The sequence below is a fragment of the Epargyreus clarus genome, unplaced genomic scaffold, assembly GCF_041222505.1.
Source record: "Epargyreus clarus isolate Ecla_fem2 unplaced genomic scaffold, WU_Ecla_fem_2.2 ptg000002l, whole genome shotgun sequence".
In the NCBI taxonomy this organism is placed as follows: Eukaryota; Metazoa; Arthropoda; class Insecta; order Lepidoptera; family Hesperiidae; genus Epargyreus; species Epargyreus clarus.
The window spans coordinates 3,704-22,368 of NW_027332210.1; the positions used below are offsets into that span (position 1 = coordinate 3,704).

Here is an 18,665-nt window from a genome sequence, read left to right on the forward strand (position 1 = left end):
GACTTATTTAACACCACAAGAAGTCAACTTAAGCGACTAATGGCTGCAGTTTTTTGGAACTAACGAGTCCGAGTTACTGTAATTCATAGCATGTTTTTTTTTTTAATTTTTTATTATTTTTTGTTGCTGTATATTATTATGTTGTTTTCCCCTATATTAGGTAAATATCTTATTGTACACTTATTCCGTCACTTATCAGTTTACTACCTGTATAACATTACACTTATATTTCTGATATTTATTGTACTGGTGTCTACTACTACGTTTTGTTTTCTATGTGCACGTGTCCGTTTACTTGTTGTCTTGTTTCTTTTTGTGTATTAATATTTTGTATACATCAGTGGAAACTTGTTATTGGCCTTTATGTACCTATTATTCTCTTATAATTTATGTATAGCTGTGTTTAGCTGTAAGTTTCCCAAAAATAAAATAAAAAAACAATCTATCCTTAGTTGAATTAACAGTCCTAATGAGTTTTAAATCGTCAGCAAAAATGTAATACTTAGAATTTTGAAAACACTCACCCTCGTCGTTAATGAAAATGTAAATGATTAGGGGTCCCAAGTGAGAGCCTCGAGGGACTCCAGATGAAGCTATATATAACATAGATCGATATCCACCTACCACAACCATTCATTGCCTATTTCTCAGATAAGAGCTGCACCAATCCACGAAAGATCCGGCTATTCCCACAGACGAAAGTTTACGCAAATTAAAACACATTTTTTATATTCGCGTATTTTATTGACGTAAATAATTATATTTATAATTGTGATGATACATAGTTGATTATGTGACTGGGTTACGATAGTCACTTAAATAGTCTCGACCATCTTTTACAAAATTGTTACCTGACATTACAATCGGAATCTCTATTATAATAACTTACTGTTTAGGTTAAAATAATTTATTGTGAACGGCAAAAATATGCTTACATTAAAATTAATATCACAAATGATTCTTAAATGTCCTCCTAACGTAAAAACACGGTAACTTATAAAACTGGAGAATGCAGACTTTGAACAGTTTGAACCAATGTCTCGGCCTGAACCGAAGTGGAATGAAGAAGAAACGAGTCTTCATTAACAAAACTGACATATTCTTAATATATTAGCTATAAGATACATAATCACACATATTAAAAACCTTCAGTTATTTAGAAGTTATAAATAACTTAAATGCTTATTTAAAAATTATGGAAATTCCAATACAGTATATAAATGTAATACAATATAAATTACGGGATGTACATAAGTTCTGAACTCATTTTTGTGCTGCATAGTATATTTCGAAACAGTTCGTAAACACATCGAATTCATTCGAGTCTAATGAGAATGTGTACAAGCAATTTTTTATACACGGGTAGATACAAATGCTCTGAACAAGGTATAACTAAATAATCAATCTTAGTATGAACACTTTTACTCGTTAGCCTTGAAGAGCTTCTGCAGTTTGGTCAATGCTATAATTACCTGAAACAAATACGTGGGTTACAATTATTCGAGTACACATTTTATTTAACCCCGGTTAAAACGGAGCACAATAACGTAACGAGCAGGGGACGGGGTGCCGGGCGGTACCTTGAGGTAGTCGGGGTGGTGGCGCAGCTGCGGTGGCGGCGGGTGCGCCAGCGCGGCCAACAGGCGCGCGGCCGCGTCCCCCGCGCCCCCCGCACCCCCCGCGCCCGCCGCCGCCCCGCCCCGCGCCGCGCCCCCGCCCCGCGTCGCCTGCGCCGCCAGCGCGCGCCCCGCCAGCCGCGCCGCCGCCAGCTGCGCGTCCGCGTCCAGCGCCGGCCAGCGCGCCGCCAGCGCGTCGCTCAGCTCTGCCGCGCCCAGCGGGCCCGCGCGCCAGCTCGGCGGCCGCGCCAGCAGCTTGGCCAGCGCGGCGCGCAGCAGCAGCGCGTCCAGCGCGCCGCCCGCCAGCGCCGCGCCGCGCGCGTCCAGCCCGCGCGCCGCCGCGGCCCGCACCGCCTCGCCCGCGGCCAGCAGCTCGCGCGCCTCCAGCGCCGCGTGCAGCGCGCGCGCCAGCTCCTCCACCTGGCCGCACGGAAATCAATTAATACCTGCAGAGTGACTGCAAAAAATTTGTCCATTGAGCACCTGCACGATATATTTTGAAATATCCATGGCACAATTTATGAAAGTATGTATAAAGCATTATACATACTTTCATTACAGTATAGTACAGAATGTACATTGTAGTATGGACTTCCTTAAAATTCATTCTGACGATAATTTCATTCTGCCTCTCCTCGGTTTTCATCCATATGTAAGTCGGTTCACCTATTTTTCTGCTACATTTTATTTAAAGATTAGGTACATTTTTTTACGAGCAAGGTTACGTTACATGTAAGGTGAAAATTGAGAACTGCAGAGACCTGGTCCGGCTGCAATTCCACGCTCATCTGGTGCAGCGCGCGCGCGGCGGCCGGCGTGCGCGGCGCGCGCCACACGGCGGCGGCGGCCAGCCAGCCCGCCAGCACCACGCCGTCGGCGCCCGCGCGCGGCACCGCCTCGCCCGCCGCCAGCGCGCCCTCCACGCCCCGCATCAGCTGCGGAACACAAAGGATCGCCACCTTGCGCATGGGAGTCGACGGGCACAACACTCATTACGATGGAACGGGAGGCCGACCTCGTCGGTGATGGCCTTGACCTCGGCGTCGCCGTGCGAGATGAGCACGCGCAGGTAGTCGTCGAGGAAGCGCGTGTCTCGCGCGGGCAGCGCGGCGGCGAGGCGCGCCACCAGCGCGGAGGCGTCGGGCCGCGCGGCGGGCGGCGCGCCGGGCGAGCGCAGCGCCTCCAGCGCGCTCGCCAGCAGCGCCTCGCTCTCCGCGCCCCACGCCCCCGCACCCTCCTCCGCTCCTCCCTACATTCACATCTCACTATTTAGTCACATTATATTATTGTTTATTCCTAAGTTATTCTGTTATTACATTACTTTATATAATGTTATTAGACACAATCATAAATAAAATTGACCTACATTATTACTACTACAAAAGTTATTGATATTAGAAAGAAAGAAAGAAAGAAAGAAACATTTTATTCGGATAAATTGCAACACAAATTAAATATAACAGAAAGACAAAAAAAGTAATAAAATAACATAAACAAAGGAGAAAAAAGAACAAAAACAAATGTACATTCAATTTTTACTATAATATGTGTTGCAACGACCGAAAAGGGACAAACTCAGCTTGTGCCACGAGCAGGTAAACTCAGTCGTGGCGCTGATTTTCAGTTTGCCCCTGCATTCGGGCTGCTCGGGCCCGAATGCATATTAGTGTAGTTTATTTAAAAACATTAATGTTTTTGATGGTTCCATATTGCAAATTTATAGCAGATTCAAATATTATGAACCCTGTGATGGCACGCAGTGTGATCAGTGGCTAACAGATACGAGTAAGATTTTAATGAGACAACAATACTATTTGTTTTTTTTCTTTTCAAGGGGGAAACCTTCAAAAGGTACCCGACGACGTGGGAGCGACGCCAGGTTACCAGCGTGGGAGCGATGCCAGCTAACAATCCCGTAATCTAGATTTCTTATATTTTTACATTGCCTTGTAAGTAGGCACAATTTTTGTAGTAAATAAACAGGGATCTAAAGCATTTCTATCACAACAAAATTTATATTTACTTGACTTCAAGTAAGTGTTCAATTTATTTTAAAGATTTTATGGAATGTAATAACCGAGTTATGATATGAATTCTGGTAACACACAACTAGAATTTTGCAAAAAGTAATAAGCTTTAGGATACATAAACAAAACATATGGTTTGGATTTACTTCCTTTTTCCGAATGTTTTATATTAATTGTACCTATACTATCTATTATAATTAAAATACTTGCCGAATTCGACACACTTGCTTCTAAACCCACATGTTGAAAATCTTCCTTCATATTTACAACTTAGGTATATACGAGACGATACAATTAAATCACGTTAATATTTTTTTGTAATTTTATTTTACATGTTTTTTAAATTGTATTTTATTTTACGATTTTAATGCTAATACGGGTAATTAATTTGCGTTTTATATTCTTCCGGTTTTCTGCACAATGGGTAATTAAACAATTCAATTATTTGAACTTTTCCTAGTTTCCATTTCTTTCGGATTTCCAACAATACATAATATTAATGATATAAATCCAATTAAATCACAAGTTAAATTTATTTTTAATTTTCACTTGACAGTTGACAGACGACAAACAGATGACAGCATAACAACACTCGTTCAGAAAGATATTAGTTAACTTGTATATTTCCTCGGCCTCTTTCGGTCACACTGGATTTTATCCACGTCTTACCCCCTCGTGAAATGTAAGCCATTTAACAAATAATCATATTTAATATATTACGAGTTGACAAGATCCAGTAAACTGATTAATTTTTCTTTTTGTAACGCCAACTTCTCAAAATTCTCAAATAGTTTCAATTCAATTTATACATCTTTGTAGTTAACATATTAACTGTGTGCTGTCGGTTTTGGACTGCACGAAGCAAGATACCCCCCGCTAAACAGCGGGGTTGGTATAATGTTATGTTGTCTCATAATGTTTTATTTATCTGAGGCACAATATTCTAAAATATTTAAAAAAATATTTCTATTAAACAAGTACTGATACACCGCATCAAGTCGAACCTTTTGATTTCGCTCGTGAAGTCTGTGGGAGAGAACCCTTATAGTTGATGTTCTGTCAGTTTTACTTAATAGTAAAACGTCAAAGTACAATAACGTTGTTGTCATTATTGTCATAGCAACAGTTCATTTTATTTACAAAGTACCTTATTATTCTTTATTCAGTTTGCGGTAATTATCCTCTTTGCGGTAAATAGGGTGCGGTTTCAGTGAAAATCTAAAATTACAACATCTATGACAACTTAGTATTATTTAAATATTACAAGAATACAGGCAATTGTGAATTTTATAATAGTAGTAAATCTTTTAGTAGTAAATGATGTTTTGTTTCCTTTGAAATGTTTAGGCTAAGTTTTAATGAATTTGTTTATATAAAAGTAGGATTTAACGTAGTATAGTACATCGAAGCGTGCCACTGCGACGAAGCTGTGTTGTGGTGTTGCGGCTAGCGGTAGTGTCGGGTGTGTAGTGTGTGGTGTGTGGTGGCGATGAGCGGCGAGGTGGAGGTGGTGGTGCGGCGCGCGCGTGCGGCGGACGCGGCGGCGCGCTACGAGCTCGTGCGGCAAGGATACAACTCGCACCTCTGGGAAACATTCTTCTACTTTTTCTTCCAGGAAGTAGGTCAAGCACTGTTGTTGGCTATTTAAAGCATAGATTAGTAAAGATACTTCACCGCAAATTGAATGAAGCCACAAATGGCTTATTTTAGTAAGTTCTTTTTTTAATTCTTGACAAATAAAAACATTTTTAGAGAAAATTTACGAATAAATAACTAATACTGCGTAATTGATATAATAAATAAATAATTATTTCAAATACTTAGGGATATTTTAGCACAGAGACGTGTCAAAACTTTTTTACGCAACTATTTCAATTTTGAAAACTGGGTACATATCTTGTTAGGAGTGAGTAATCTTTACTAATCTATGATTTAAAGTTAACTTTTTCAAGATTCCGCTGTGGCACCATCTGTGATTTGCTTCATGAAAGAATGAGATATTCTACAAAGTGATGTAATGTGTGCAGCTGACGCTGGAGTGCTGCGTGCTGGGCGGCGCGGTGTTGTTCATCTTCTGCGGCGTGTCGGCGGCGGGCGCGGCCGCGGTGCTGCCGGCCGCCGCCGCCGCCGTGCTGGCCGCCGTGCTGCTCGCCGGACACGCGCTCGCCATTGAGCAGGCGCAGGTGACGCCACCATTGTCATTAGTTGTACTACTTAGAAGTGGCCTGTGAATAGTTTCTAAATTAATAACTAAATTTTGTACTGAACTACCTGGTATCTTATTGAGCTAGAATTTTCACACAAAAGTGGATGGCCTATTTAATCCAGGACATGTTTCATTGTCCAAAACATAAAACTATTTAATAGTACTCGTAGAGATTAAGGATACAGTCATGTAGGTGCTGTTGAAGAATAGAATACTCGTGAAGGGTGTTATAACGGGTTGCAGAAGGTCAGCAAGGAGATGCTGGGCGTGGTGGCGGAGGCGCGCGGGCCGCTGCTGGCGGCGCCGCCGGCGCGCGTGGCGCTGCGCGAGGCGCCGCTGGACGAGCCGCCCGCCGCGCCGCACCAGCCCTGCCATACTCAGGCACGTGTCATATTATACTAGTTGTAATAGGCCACTTTTTATTTTTTTTATAGTATAGGAGTAGCAGACGAGCATGCAGTCCACCTAATGGTAAGTGGCTACTGCCGGCCATGGACATCCGTACCTGACCCCAGATAGGATTAAATATTCCTACCTGAGGTCGGCCACAGATGCGCTGCTACCCCTGAGGACTAAGCTGGAACACCTCACATAAGTATGTCTCTCTTGGCACACCCTGAAGGGTAGTTTGAAAACTAGAATACATCACTTCACAGCATTGCTCAACACTGTTGTTATGAGGTATAAATAGCTGTGGTCTCTTGTTCTGGTGTTCCCCTAGGAGAGACCTAAGTTCATAGGTTTAAGAAGGATCAAAGATATAAATATGTATGTTCGTATAGGTGGTGGGCACGGCGAGCGTGGCGGCGCTGCGCGGCGCGGCCGGCGCGGGCTGGCTGCACGCGCTGGCCGTGCACCCGCAGTCAGTACCGCCGCTCCGCCGCTCTCATGTGCTCCATATTTTCTTCATACTTACACAAAATAAACAACAATGACGATAGTTCCGTTTTCTTAAGATCGATTAGTCTACGTCCGTTATTAATATTACCCGTCACTCGCGATCAATAATCGGTCGATCCAAAAATGGACATTTGATAATTTTTAGTTTTATAACGATGAACCATACTACAGTTGTATAGATATCTCACCACCTTGTAATTGAAGGAAGCCATTAAATGGCTTAAATGGCTGACAATCATTAATCAGTTATTTAATGGCTGTCATTGTGTAATTTACGAGTAACAATGCCGACATGCGCAGTTAAGTGGTGCAAAAACACGAAATCGAAGAAAACGTGCGAAGAAATATCGTTTCATTCATTTCATGCTCTAAAAACTAAATGTTTTTAATATTTTTCAAACACGAAAATAGATGATAGTGACAATTTCAGTTGTCAAAACTGGTTACATTTTCTTGTTAGGAGTGAGTAATCTTTACTAATCTATGCGATAAACGATAAAGGCCTAGCCACACAGAGCGCGTATTCTAGCGCCGCGCTAAAGCGTTAGCGCTAGTAGTAAATCTTGATGCCGCCGAGTTGTATCGTACGAAGTTACTAGTAAGCGGTCACACGGAGCGCGGACGCGTACGCGCGTACTCTTACGCCCGCGCGAATTTTTTCCCATACAATGATGCTTGCACGCAAATCTGTAAAAAAATACAACGCCCGGCGACAAGAGCGCCGTGCGCCGCGACAGCCGGACGCGGACGCGCTCCGGGTGACCGCTCATGAGGAACCCAGTACAACCCAACTCGGCGCTAGAGCGCGGCGTCAGGATTTCGGTTTAGCGCTAACACCCAGCGCGGCGCTAAAATACGCGTCGTGTTCGGCCGGACCGTAAATGTATCGCGCGCGTGTCGGCGCAGGTGGCGGCGGCGCGGCGTGGCGCGCGCGCTGGAGCGGGCGGCGCGGCGCGCGGCGGGCGCGGCGGGGCTGCGCGCGCTGGAGGCGGCCGCCACGCCGCTGCAGCCCGCCGCGCGCGCGCTGCTGCACCGCCAGGGGTCAGCGCCCTCCCGACCGTCTCTAATAGAATGCTCCATTCGAATCGAATCAATTTTTTTTTATTCAAAAACGGTTGTTTACAGAACTTTTAAAAGTCAATGCAACTCCTACCACTTCAGGTGTTTCGTTACGGAGAAGCGGCGAAAGAAACTCCATAACACACATCTTTTAAAAAAAATGTTTCATACGATGGCCCTTAACCTAGTGGTACATTTGGAATTGGGGCTACTTCACACCGCACCGTTTTATCAGTCAAATAATAATTTAACCTATAGTTATAGTACGCTTTTTTACATAGCGTTTGTTAATGACAAGTTTAAACTTATTTTTCTGTGAGATTCAAGATGTGGTTGGCTATTTTATTGTAGTAGCGAATACAGTGAAACCCATGAAAGATCTAGCCACCTTACATACTCTATATTTAGGTATTGATAATTTATTTCTATTTCTAGTATTAAAATTATGGTGGCTACTATTTTTTTTTCAAACATATCAGTGTGTTTTCTTACAAACATTATATTTTCACAAATTAACCTCGGATGCATTGTTACTTGAAAATCGCGTCGGTATGCCTCGATGAGGATGTTTCGTCCCGCTATACCTATTTGTAGGATGTAGGCCTGCTATGATACGGGATCGATTGGGTCTTCGGGACAGAATAATACTAAATTGAAATGGTTTACATATTTTTATTACATTATATTATAAACATTGATATGAAGATTACATGTAAACATCTCTTATTATATAGTATACATGTATATCACTTAATCAAAAAGCTAAAAAGTAAAGTGATTATTGCCCTGTATCAAAATTCTAGGATAAAAGTATTGATATTTATATTTAAACTTTGGTCCCCATTACCTTAAATTTATTGCATACCCCAAAAGCATCATCACAACAATCATATTAAAAGTAAAACAAAATATATCCTTACATATTATCTTTAAATGTATCTATTTCAGGGAAATTATTTTGCGTCCTTCCTTTTAAGACAATAACGTAATTAGGTACAGTGACCGCCATCAATAAGACATCACACTGTCGGCAGGTGGGAGTGTCGCGGCGCGTACTCGCGGCCGCTGTGCGGCGCCGCGCTGCAGCTGCCCGTCGCGCGCCTCGCCTGCTCGCTGGCGCACCCCGCGCTCGACCTCGCCTGACCGCCGCCCGACCGCGCCCGACCCCGCCCGACCGCGCCCGACCACGCCCGACCCCGACTGACCGCCGCCCGACCGCGCCCTACCGCGGGAAGGACGTGCGGCGCGCGAGCGAGCACGCTCTCAACTTTGAGCTTAATCGACTCCACTTTGTTCCAACAGGCTCATATCTGTGCTCCGTATTAGTCGAAACACCCTGCCGTGTTGCCTCGCTTTGTCTCCATTAGTGGAAACCAGCTTTAACAGTTGGGTGCAAATAGGTGACAAGCTTTGAACTATAATCTTTTGTATAATGTTATTTTTTTTTACTTACACTTGACACTTTACTTGATACATAATTATTACCCATTATAAAAAATACTCCCTATTAAGTAATATTATAGTAGACTACATTATCATAATTAAAGACTGATGTATGGCATAATTATTTGAAGTCTATATTGATATTATGGTATATATTGAGAACATATTGTATAAAAAAAACAATATAATTACATGTTAAAATTATTACAATAAGCAACTATTAGATCACTCTCATAGAGGTATAGACTAACACTTGCTGTGATAATATAAGCAAATAATAAGTAGATTATTAATCAACCTTTTATAGTATCTTTGAACATAATTTAACTTTAACTTAGAGTTGACTAAAAATAAAACTATTATGTTATACTTATGACTTTTTTACAATAAGCATATATTTGTGACAAATAAAATTTTAATAATAAAAATAGAAGTTTGATTTGAAATACACACGTCCACAGCTTTATTTAATTATTAAGATGAATATTTTTTGCAAAAAAAGAAAACAAATAATTATGACGATGATTCTGAAGATAGCTCAAAGTTATAGTACCGAATAAACTGAGATTTAAAAAAAAATTAAGTAAATTATTAGTTAATTAAATTTTTTAAAGCTTTTACTTTGATAAATCAATGAAGTGACTACAGTTGGAAGCCCATAATGCTAACTGAAGTGTTGTTATTACCTTTTTTTCTTTGTTTACGAGCACGAGTGTACTTATGCACGTGTTCACGTAAGCTACTCTGGCCTATTAAATAATTATCTGAGGGAATCATAAAAATCAGTCATCATTTTTCCCAAACACCCCAAAACAAAACAATACTTAAAAACTTAAAAGGTCTTGATACATAACCATTATGGTCCAATTTATGACAATACAACTTACGTAAACATTGCTACGCATCGGGCTTGCAAAGCTCCTGCACCTTGTTCCAAAACACCTTGACCTGGAACAGAAACCATCGCTGTACCAACGAGCGGAGGACGCGGTGCGGCCGGCGCTCGTGCACCCACCTGTACTAACGCCACAATCGGATCCATAGAGACCTCTCTGACGAACACTCGAAACACCCGGTGTAACTCAGGGAACTCCGCACTCTTGCACCCAAATAAAACACAAGTTATCAAAGAGCAAAAAAGTTTATTTGACTGGCTTCTTATAGCAGCTACAACGACAAGTCACCACCGCGTTTCAGAATACATGTAGCGCCATCTATCGCATCGTTGGGAAAAACAATGTGACAAGTGACATCCAGTGACAAATTGCTGCCATTACTATGCCAGTAACATTGATCAATGTATGTACATTGAACATACCGCCCACCATGGACAGTACGTCCATCTCCTTAATACAAAATGCTACATAATCTTACATTGCTTTAATCCTACCGCCCACCATGAAGTAATTTACAAAAAAATCAAGGGGGTTTCGATACCAGAGGACTGTATAAAATTTCTCCAATAATAATTAGACTAAAGCAATGGTAAAAGTTATGCTAATCAACTACTCAACAGCAAATACAATTTAGCAAATACAAACACACAAAAAATCAAATAAATTGAAGATGGGCTAGATGACACTTTGACTTTAAATGTAACTTATAAGGAAAGCTATAACTAATAATACATAAAAATTCAATCTGTGACAGGCAATACAATTAATTTAGACACAGGTCTTTTAATGATTGAGTCCTTGCAACGCAAAGATACCACTCTCGTCACCTGGTCCGGACCAGGATGTTTATCTACAATCAGCCCATAGAGCCACCTGGCTGGAGGTAAATCATCTTCAATTACCAGTACGACATCACCCACCTTTGGTTCAGAAATACAGCGTGACCACTTGTATCTATGATGGAACTGTGTAAGGTATTCGTGCGACCATCTACGCCAAAAATCTTGGACAAGTCGTTGAGTAAAGTGCCACCTGTTGAGAGTACTGATGTTGGACTTCTGAAAATCGGATTCGGGAACAAGTACTAAAGGTTCTCCTACAAGGAAGTGGCCTGGCGTCAATGGGCAAGGATCATCCGGACTACAACTAATTGAGGAGAGCGGTCTTGAATTGAGGCACGCTTCGATTTGGGCTAGCACTGTGGTCAATTCTTCGAAGGTAAGAGTGCTAGTGCCGATGACACGCCTTAGATGGTATTTAGTAGATTTCACTCCAGCCTCCCAAAGCCCTCCGAAATTCGGAGAGTGGGGTGGAATAAAATTCCAGTTGGTGCCGTTGGTTGCAAGCCAATCAGCGATATCAGAGGATACGCCGAACCTTTCTTGTTTAAACAAGACCTTTAGCTCCTTGTTAGCTCCTACAAAGGTAGTGCCGTTATCGCTCCACAGTTCACTACAATGGCCACGTCTGGATGTGAAGCGTTTGAAAGCGGATATAAAGGTTTGAGAAGTCATATCGCTCACGACTTCCAAATGAATTGCCCGAGTGGCCATGCAGACAAATAAACATATATATCCCTTTGTGGAGTGATAACCACGACCCTTCGTAGTTCTAACGCTAATTGGACCCGCATAGTCCACACCACTATGGAGAAAAGGTCGGCTAGCATTCACACGAGCTGAAGGCAACTGTCCCATTAAAGGATGCTTGGGTCGAGCAGAATGACGGATGCAAATCACACACTTATGAATATATTGCCTGACAACCCCCTTTGCATTAATGATCCAATATTTGGATCTTAAATAATTGAGCACTAATTGAGGTCCACCGTGCAACGTACGCTCGTGGGCATCTGCTATTAAAAGGGTAGTAAGGTGTGATTTGTGAGGCATAATTACAGGATGCTTCATATCCTGTTGAATATTAGCTTTTTGCAGCCTTCCGCCAACTCTCAATACTCCATCCTGATCGAGATACGGATTCAGTGAGGTAAGATTTCCTTTTTTATCTATTTTCCTTGTCTTCTTTAAGCTATCTATTTCTTCTGTGAAATTTTGTAATTGACATATTTTTATGCATGCTAATAAGGCTTCATTAATTTCTGTAAATATTAAATTAGGTTTAAAATTACTTTTATTTTTAAGTTTCAGGAATCTTCTACAGTACGCAATCACACGGGTAAGTCTATTTAATGATGAAAATTTGGAAATAATATCTTCAGAACTACAGGTAAGTGTATTTGTAAATATTTTTGTCTTTATTTCTAATTCTGTTTGTGTTATTTCTCCTTTGTTATAATGTATTTGATTATTTCTTAGCCATTCAGGACCAGACTTCCACATCTCTAAATTTGCAAATGCTGATGGTAAAACGCCACGTGATGCATAATCTGCAGGGTTGTCATTGGATCGTACATGTGACCACTGATGAGCATCCATAGTAGTGAGTATCTCAGATACCCTGTTAGCCACAAAAGTCTTCCACCTACTAGGATGACTCCTAAGCCAAGCCAGAACAACGGTTGAATCCGTCCAGGCGTGGACGTTTTCTTTGGCAACTTCTAAGGTTTCTGAGATCTCATGAAGTAACCGCGCAACCAAGACCGCACCACAGAGTTCCAATCTTGGAATACTCACTTGCTTTATTGGGGCCACTTTGGTCTTGGAAGATAACAAAATTACATGAACGATGTCATCACAATCGACTACTCTGGCATAAACAACGGCTGCATATGCGCCATTGGATGCATCACAAAATCCTTGTAGTTCCAATGTCGCATTATCGTGCGTTCCTAGCCACCGATGCATACGAAACTGGGTAAGATGACCAAGAGTGTTACGAAATATTAACCACTCTTCCAACAAATGAGAAGGAAGCTCATCGTCCCAATCGATACCGGTCAGCCAAATCTTTTGAATGAATATTTTGGCTGTTACTATGACCGGTGCAAGCCAACCTAAAGGATCGTACAGCTTCGCAATATCAGAAATTACCTTTCTCTTAACAACGGGAGTTTCTAATTCAGGAAGTTGTACAGTGTATTGAAATTCGTCTGTAGTTCTATTCCACGTTAAACCTAAAATTTTGAGTACTTCATCTGTTTTAATTTCTAAACTATCTTGTACTCCTGATTCTTCTTTTATTTCCTTCAAAAGTTTTTCACTATTGCTTGACCATTTCTGCAATTGGAAACCACCCCGATTTAGCATCTGATTCATCTTCTTATAAATTTCTACACCTTCAGCTACTGATTCACAACCCGTCATAAGGTCATCAACATAAAAATCTTTCAACACACTCTCGGTGACCATCGGAAAGTCTTTTCCCTCATCGTGAGCTAGTTGCTGCAGTGCTCTCACAGCAAGATAAGGCGCTGAAGATGTGCCGAATATGACTCGTAGCAAACGTAAATGCAGTAAATCGAGGTCTGGCTTCTCACGCCATAGAAGACGTTGATAGTCAGCATCTTCTGGAAATACTTTAACCTGTCTGTACATCTTTACAATGTCGGCTACTAGAGCGACAGGATGGCGACGCCATCGCATAATAATATGTCTCAGCTCAGGTTGAAGTGTCGGGCCTACTAACAATTCATTGTTTAGTGATACACCATTGCTGTCAAGACAAGAAGCATCGAAGACGACCCTCAACTTGGAAGTGCTTTTGTCATTCCTAACTACAGCATGGTGTGGCAAATACACAACATCAGACCTTCTAATTTCTGAATCAGGAACTCGTTCCATGTGACCCAAATCTATGTACTCTTGAATAACATTTGAGTACTGATTTCCAAATTCTGGGTTATAGTGGAACTTCTTTTCCAAAGCATAAAAACGTTTGCGAGCAATATTTTCTGTGTTGCCATATTTACAAGACGGGTCTTCGTGTCTAAAAGGTAGCTTGACCACGTATCGTCCGGACTCGTCTCTAATGGTTGTATCAGAAAATATTTGTTCGCACCTTTGTTCATCAGCAGTTAGATGTTTCTTATTGGAGGATTCTTGGTCTGACTCCAATTCCCAAAACTTTTTCAGAAGGTCATCGCAATTAATCTGAGTATGCAACCCTACAACTACATTGTAAGACTTCTCGGTGCCATGGTGATGGGGATCACGTATATTACCAGAAAGGATCCAACCAAGTGTCGTCTTTTGAGCGACTGGAGTTCCCGGTGGACCTTTGATTACACCTTCTAACAAAATCTGGCCATATACGCCTGCTCCTAAAATTAAATCTATCTTATTTGGCACACCATATGATGGGTCTGCCAAATCCATGGTAGAGAGAGTTGATGGAACCGAAACGATCCTCTTTTCAGGAAGTAATGACGTAAGCTTACTAAGCACATACGCCTTGGTGCTCAAAACAAAAGAAGGGTCTAGACGTGAGTGAAATCTAAAATCAACCATCGCTCGAGAGGGTAAAGTACCGCTCTCCTCATCGCCTAGCCTGGATATGTGGGCTCTGGTAGGAATCTTCTTCAAACCGAGAAGCTGAACGGCAGATTCCGTAATAAACGAAGCTTGAGAGCCTTGATCTAGCAGTGCCCTCAAAACTACGGTGGCTCTTCTCTTTGACTTGACCTCCACTAATGCCGTGGCCAATAAAGACTGGCTGGGAAAATCAGAAAAACAAGATACAACATTAGTGGACTCAACTGGTGAACTAGATGTTGCAGCAACAACATCGGCGACTGACTTCTCATTGTCAGTTGATTTAGAAAGGTTTTTGGGGTGCAAAAGTGAATGATGTCGCTTCTTACATAAACGGCATCTTGTTGAGTGGCGGCAATTATAAACAGTGTGATACTTTCCTAGGCAGTTAAAACAAATATGATTAGTGCGGGCAAACTCGCGACGAGAGTCTGTGTCTTGCTTTGCAAATTCCTTACAATTATACAACCTGTGATCTCCAGAACACAAAATACATGATTCAGAGGCAACGTGAAACATTTTAACATTATTCCTATTAACAATTGGCTTAATTAATTTAGGATCTAAATACTCCAAAGCACGAAACCTTGACTCTAAAAATATTTTAAATTCATTAAAAGTTGGTAAGTTATCACATGCGCTAATTTGTGATTCCCATAATTTCCGAGAATCAAAATCCAATTTGGAGCTAATAATAAAAATAACAATTACATCCCATGAGTTTACATCAATTCCTAGAGTACGTAAACCCTGCAAACAATCAACTGTGCTGTCCAATAAACCCTTTATTGCCGCAGAGGACTCCTTAGTAAAAGCAGGTTGATTTATTAGCCGCTTTAACATATTGTTGGATAGAAACTTTTTATTATCATAGCGCTTTGTTAAAGTAGTCCAACATTCCCTATAATTAGCCGCTGTAACGGGCGTATGTCGGAGCAACTGTTCAGCCTCCCCCGATAGATGTCCCTTTAAATAGTGAAGCTTCTGGACATCATCAAGAGCTTCATTCTTATCGATCAACGATAAAAACAAATCACGAAAAGAGGTCCACTCAGTGTATTGCCCCGAGAAATTAGGCAAAGAAATTTTTGGCAACTTTACATTTAAATTATTAGTCTTTAAGGTTGATTGTTTTACTTCTACAGGATTATTGTAAATTTCAAAGTTTATCATGTGTTGTTTTAATTCAGTTTTATATTCTATGTAGATTTCTTCTGTTTTTTCATATATATCTGTTGTAAAATACGTATTTTTTTCTAAATCTATTTTTGATGCAATTTCTATTATACTTTTATGTGTTTCTATGAATTCTTTCCATTTTTGTTCTAATGTTTCTGACCTTGTTTGTACATAAGCCAGTGTAATTCTTTCTTTCGGTGATTTTCTAAAGTTTATTTGTGATTTTTCTATGTTCTTTTTACATTCTAATTGAACTCTTATTAATGATTCCATTGTTGACTTTAATTATTTAACTATAACTGAGGCTAAATTGTTCTAAGTGTTATTACAAATTTTAAAATTTTACAAGTGTTTTAGAAATACCACAAAAAAATAAAAATCGGGCATGGATTCCCCGTCAGTACACTTTTTATGAAATTATTCTAAGTCTTAAACACTACTTGAAATTTTCTAAGTTCTACAAATTACCACTGAATTTTTCTAAGTTCAAAACTGCCAACTAATAAGGTCTAATATTGCACTGAATAAATCACTTTAATGTACTCGCACTTCACTGCCAAACCTTTGTTCTTACTGCAAGTGGCGCCCCCTGTCGGTAACGCCTGTTTGCACGAATTCTGCTCTCAACCGGACTTTCCTTAGTCTGCCAGAACTGCTCTTCTTTTGGTATCGCCTCACCAATGGCTCCCCCTCCGTGCCCCGGGTAGCACTCCAGCTCAGCGGTGTTTCGCCGCTGACTGTCCGCCGAAGTGCGCAAAAATCAGAGTCCGGTCCAAACTTCAAATAGATCCGGCTCGAAGGACCAATGTACTAACGCCACAATCGGATCCATAGAGACCTCTCTGACGAACACTCGAAACACCCGGTGTAACTCAGGGAACTCCGCACTCTTGCACCCAAATAAAACACAAGTTATCAAAGAGCAAAAAAGTTTATTTGACTGGCTTCTTATAGCAGCTACAACGACAAGTCACCACCGCGTTTCAGAATACATGTAGCGCCATCTATCGCATCGTTGGGAAAAACAATGTGACAAGTGACATCCAGTGACAAATTGCTGCCATTACTATGCCAGTAACATTGATCAATGTATGTACATTGAACACCACCTCCTGCGCCAGCGCGGCCGGCGCCGCGCCCAGCGCCCCGCGCCCGCGCGCCGCCGCCCGCAGCGCCCGCAGCTGCTCCGCCGCGCCCAGCGCCGTCCAGCCCGCCCCCGCCCCCGCCCCCGCGCCGCCCGCCGCGTGCCGCAGCAGCTCACCCAGCGGCTCCGCGCCGCCGCGCCCGCCGCGCACCGCGTCGCTCAGCGCCAGCAGCTCGTGCGGCACCAGCGCGTCCTGCAGCGCGCCGCCCAGCCGCTCCACCTGCACCGCACACTTCGCCGTCAGGGCTTTGAGCCCTCGAACGACGCCGAGAATCGCTCGATCGAACAGATTTTACTTATGTAAACGATTAATATGAATACATATTATTATGTCGAAAAATATCAGAGATAATCGAGAAGATGGAATATCTCAACTTAGTAATAAATGAGAGACATAGAAGTATTTTGGTCTATTAAAGAATATTCTTGAAAAAATAACTTTAATCGACCTGTAGAGGCTCGAAGGCTTCCAGCAAGGAGAGCAGCGCGGAATGTGCGCGTGGCATCCGCGGCCACGCCCACACGACGGCGGCGCTGAGCCAGGCGCCCAGCGCCACGCCGGCGTCCCGCCCGCACGACGCCGCGCTCCCGTCGGCCGCCAGTGCATCCTCTATGCATTGCATCAGCTACATAAAAAGAAAATTCATTCGATCCAAAGTTCTTAAATTTTGTAGCAGTCGAGCACGCAATCCAGCCGGTAGTAAAAAGAACGAAAGACCTCCTCGGTGACAGCCTGGATCCTGGCGACGTCGTCGGTTTCCAGCACGCGCAGGTAGTCGTGCAGGAAGCGCGCATCGAGCGCGGCGGCGAGGCGCGGCAGCAGCGCGGCGGCGGCGCGCGGCGCGGCGGGCGCGGCATCGGGCAGGCGCAGCGGCTCCAGCTCGCCCGCCAGCCGCCGGTCCTCGCTGTCGCTGGACGAGTCGCCCGCGTCGCGCATGGCCGCCAGCTCGCGCTCCAGCATCGCCACGCGCGCGCGGCTCTGCGCCACCTCCAGCGCGCTCGGCATCTCCGGGTGCACTTCGCCACATATCTCTTCTCTAACCTGGACAGCCGCTGTAACCTAATGAACAACATTAGTATGCAGAATGAGGTTCATATATTCTGCTTTATCAAGCTAGGTAGGAGGTGGCTATCAATTCGGCCGGTATCTTTTTTTTTTATGTATGTACACGAATAATTCAAAATCGTCGGAGTAGATGAGTGATTAGCTCTTTGGTGAAGATATATATCTTTTATATCACTCACTCGCGAGCTACTCAATTCTACTTGTGTGTTTTGTTATACTAGGATGCCACAAGTTTCGTATGCACAAAACATTATTTATAATAGATAGTAGTGAATTTGAGAAATGCATGTAGGGGTAAGGTTTTTGGTGGACCTAACAATCGATTCCTTTGGTGAATATTAGAATTCCGAGGTAAAAATTGGATATGCAATACTTACTGAATGTAACACATCTGCTTGCGACTTAGTCGGGCTTTTCTTTTCCTTCATGTTTATAATGTTATTAAATAGCATGCACTATACTCATATATAATATGCCCTCAATATTTAATAGCATTAAAATAAAATAAAATTGAATATAAAAGGGCAATAATAAAGGAAATAGGAATTGTTTATCAGACTTGACATATTTACACTTTACAGTACCTACTAGCGATGCGCGATTGTTACTTAAAACAATCGAATTATTCGATTGTTATTGTGTTCGATTGTATTCGAATAACTATCGAACAACCGAAATTGTTCGATTGTTGGTCGA

At 42.3% G+C, this 18,665-nt stretch overlaps 3 protein-coding genes and 1 long non-coding RNA gene across 5 annotated transcripts; 1 reads left to right on the forward strand and 3 right to left on the reverse strand.

The window, feature by feature from the left end:
• Positions 1-722: 722 nt before the first annotated feature.
• On the reverse strand, positions 723-1,700 carry LOC140744797 (uncharacterized). Its single transcript, XR_012102587.1, has 2 exons — positions 1,581-1,700; positions 723-1,472 (listed from the first exon to the last, which is right to left on the reverse strand). It is a non-coding gene; the product is annotated as an uncharacterized LOC140744797 (long non-coding RNA).
• A 116-nt stretch (positions 1,701-1,816) lies between these two features.
• Positions 1,817-4,268, reverse strand: LOC140744426 (uncharacterized). The gene is made up of 5 exons (XM_073076010.1): positions 3,854-4,268; positions 2,632-2,865; positions 2,378-2,551; positions 1,866-2,036; positions 1,817-1,822 (listed from the first exon to the last, which is right to left on the reverse strand). Exons 1-5 carry the CDS (start codon positions 3,902-3,904, stop codon positions 1,817-1,819), a joined length of 636 nt encoding a protein of 211 aa, XP_072932111.1. The 5' UTR covers positions 3,905-4,268.
• Positions 4,269-4,451: 183 nt separating this feature from the next.
• On the forward strand, positions 4,452-9,018 carry LOC140744433 (uncharacterized). The gene is made up of 6 exons (XM_073076021.1): positions 4,452-5,261; positions 5,671-5,826; positions 6,093-6,230; positions 6,632-6,781; positions 7,552-8,121; positions 8,811-9,018. The coding sequence occupies exons 1-6, from the start codon at positions 5,133-5,135 to the stop codon at positions 8,949-8,951; spliced, it is 1,284 nt and encodes a 427-aa protein (XP_072932122.1). The 5' UTR covers positions 4,452-5,132; the 3' UTR covers positions 8,952-9,018.
• A 24-nt stretch (positions 9,019-9,042) lies between these two features.
• LOC140745278 (uncharacterized) lies at positions 9,043-18,663 on the reverse strand. 2 transcript variants are annotated; one of them, XM_073077054.1, is made up of 5 exons: positions 18,347-18,663; positions 17,622-17,945; positions 17,353-17,529; positions 16,869-17,123; positions 9,043-10,199 (listed from the first exon to the last, which is right to left on the reverse strand). In XM_073077054.1, exons 1-5 carry the CDS (start codon positions 18,419-18,421, stop codon positions 10,149-10,151), a joined length of 882 nt encoding a protein of 293 aa, XP_072933155.1. In that variant the 5' UTR covers positions 18,422-18,663; the 3' UTR covers positions 9,043-10,148. The 2 variants fall into 2 exon arrangements, with proteins under 2 accessions (XP_072933155.1, XP_072933148.1); XM_073077047.1 differs by having other exon boundaries at positions 17,622-17,963; positions 18,347-18,571.
• Between the last annotated feature and the right edge of the window lie 2 nt (positions 18,664-18,665).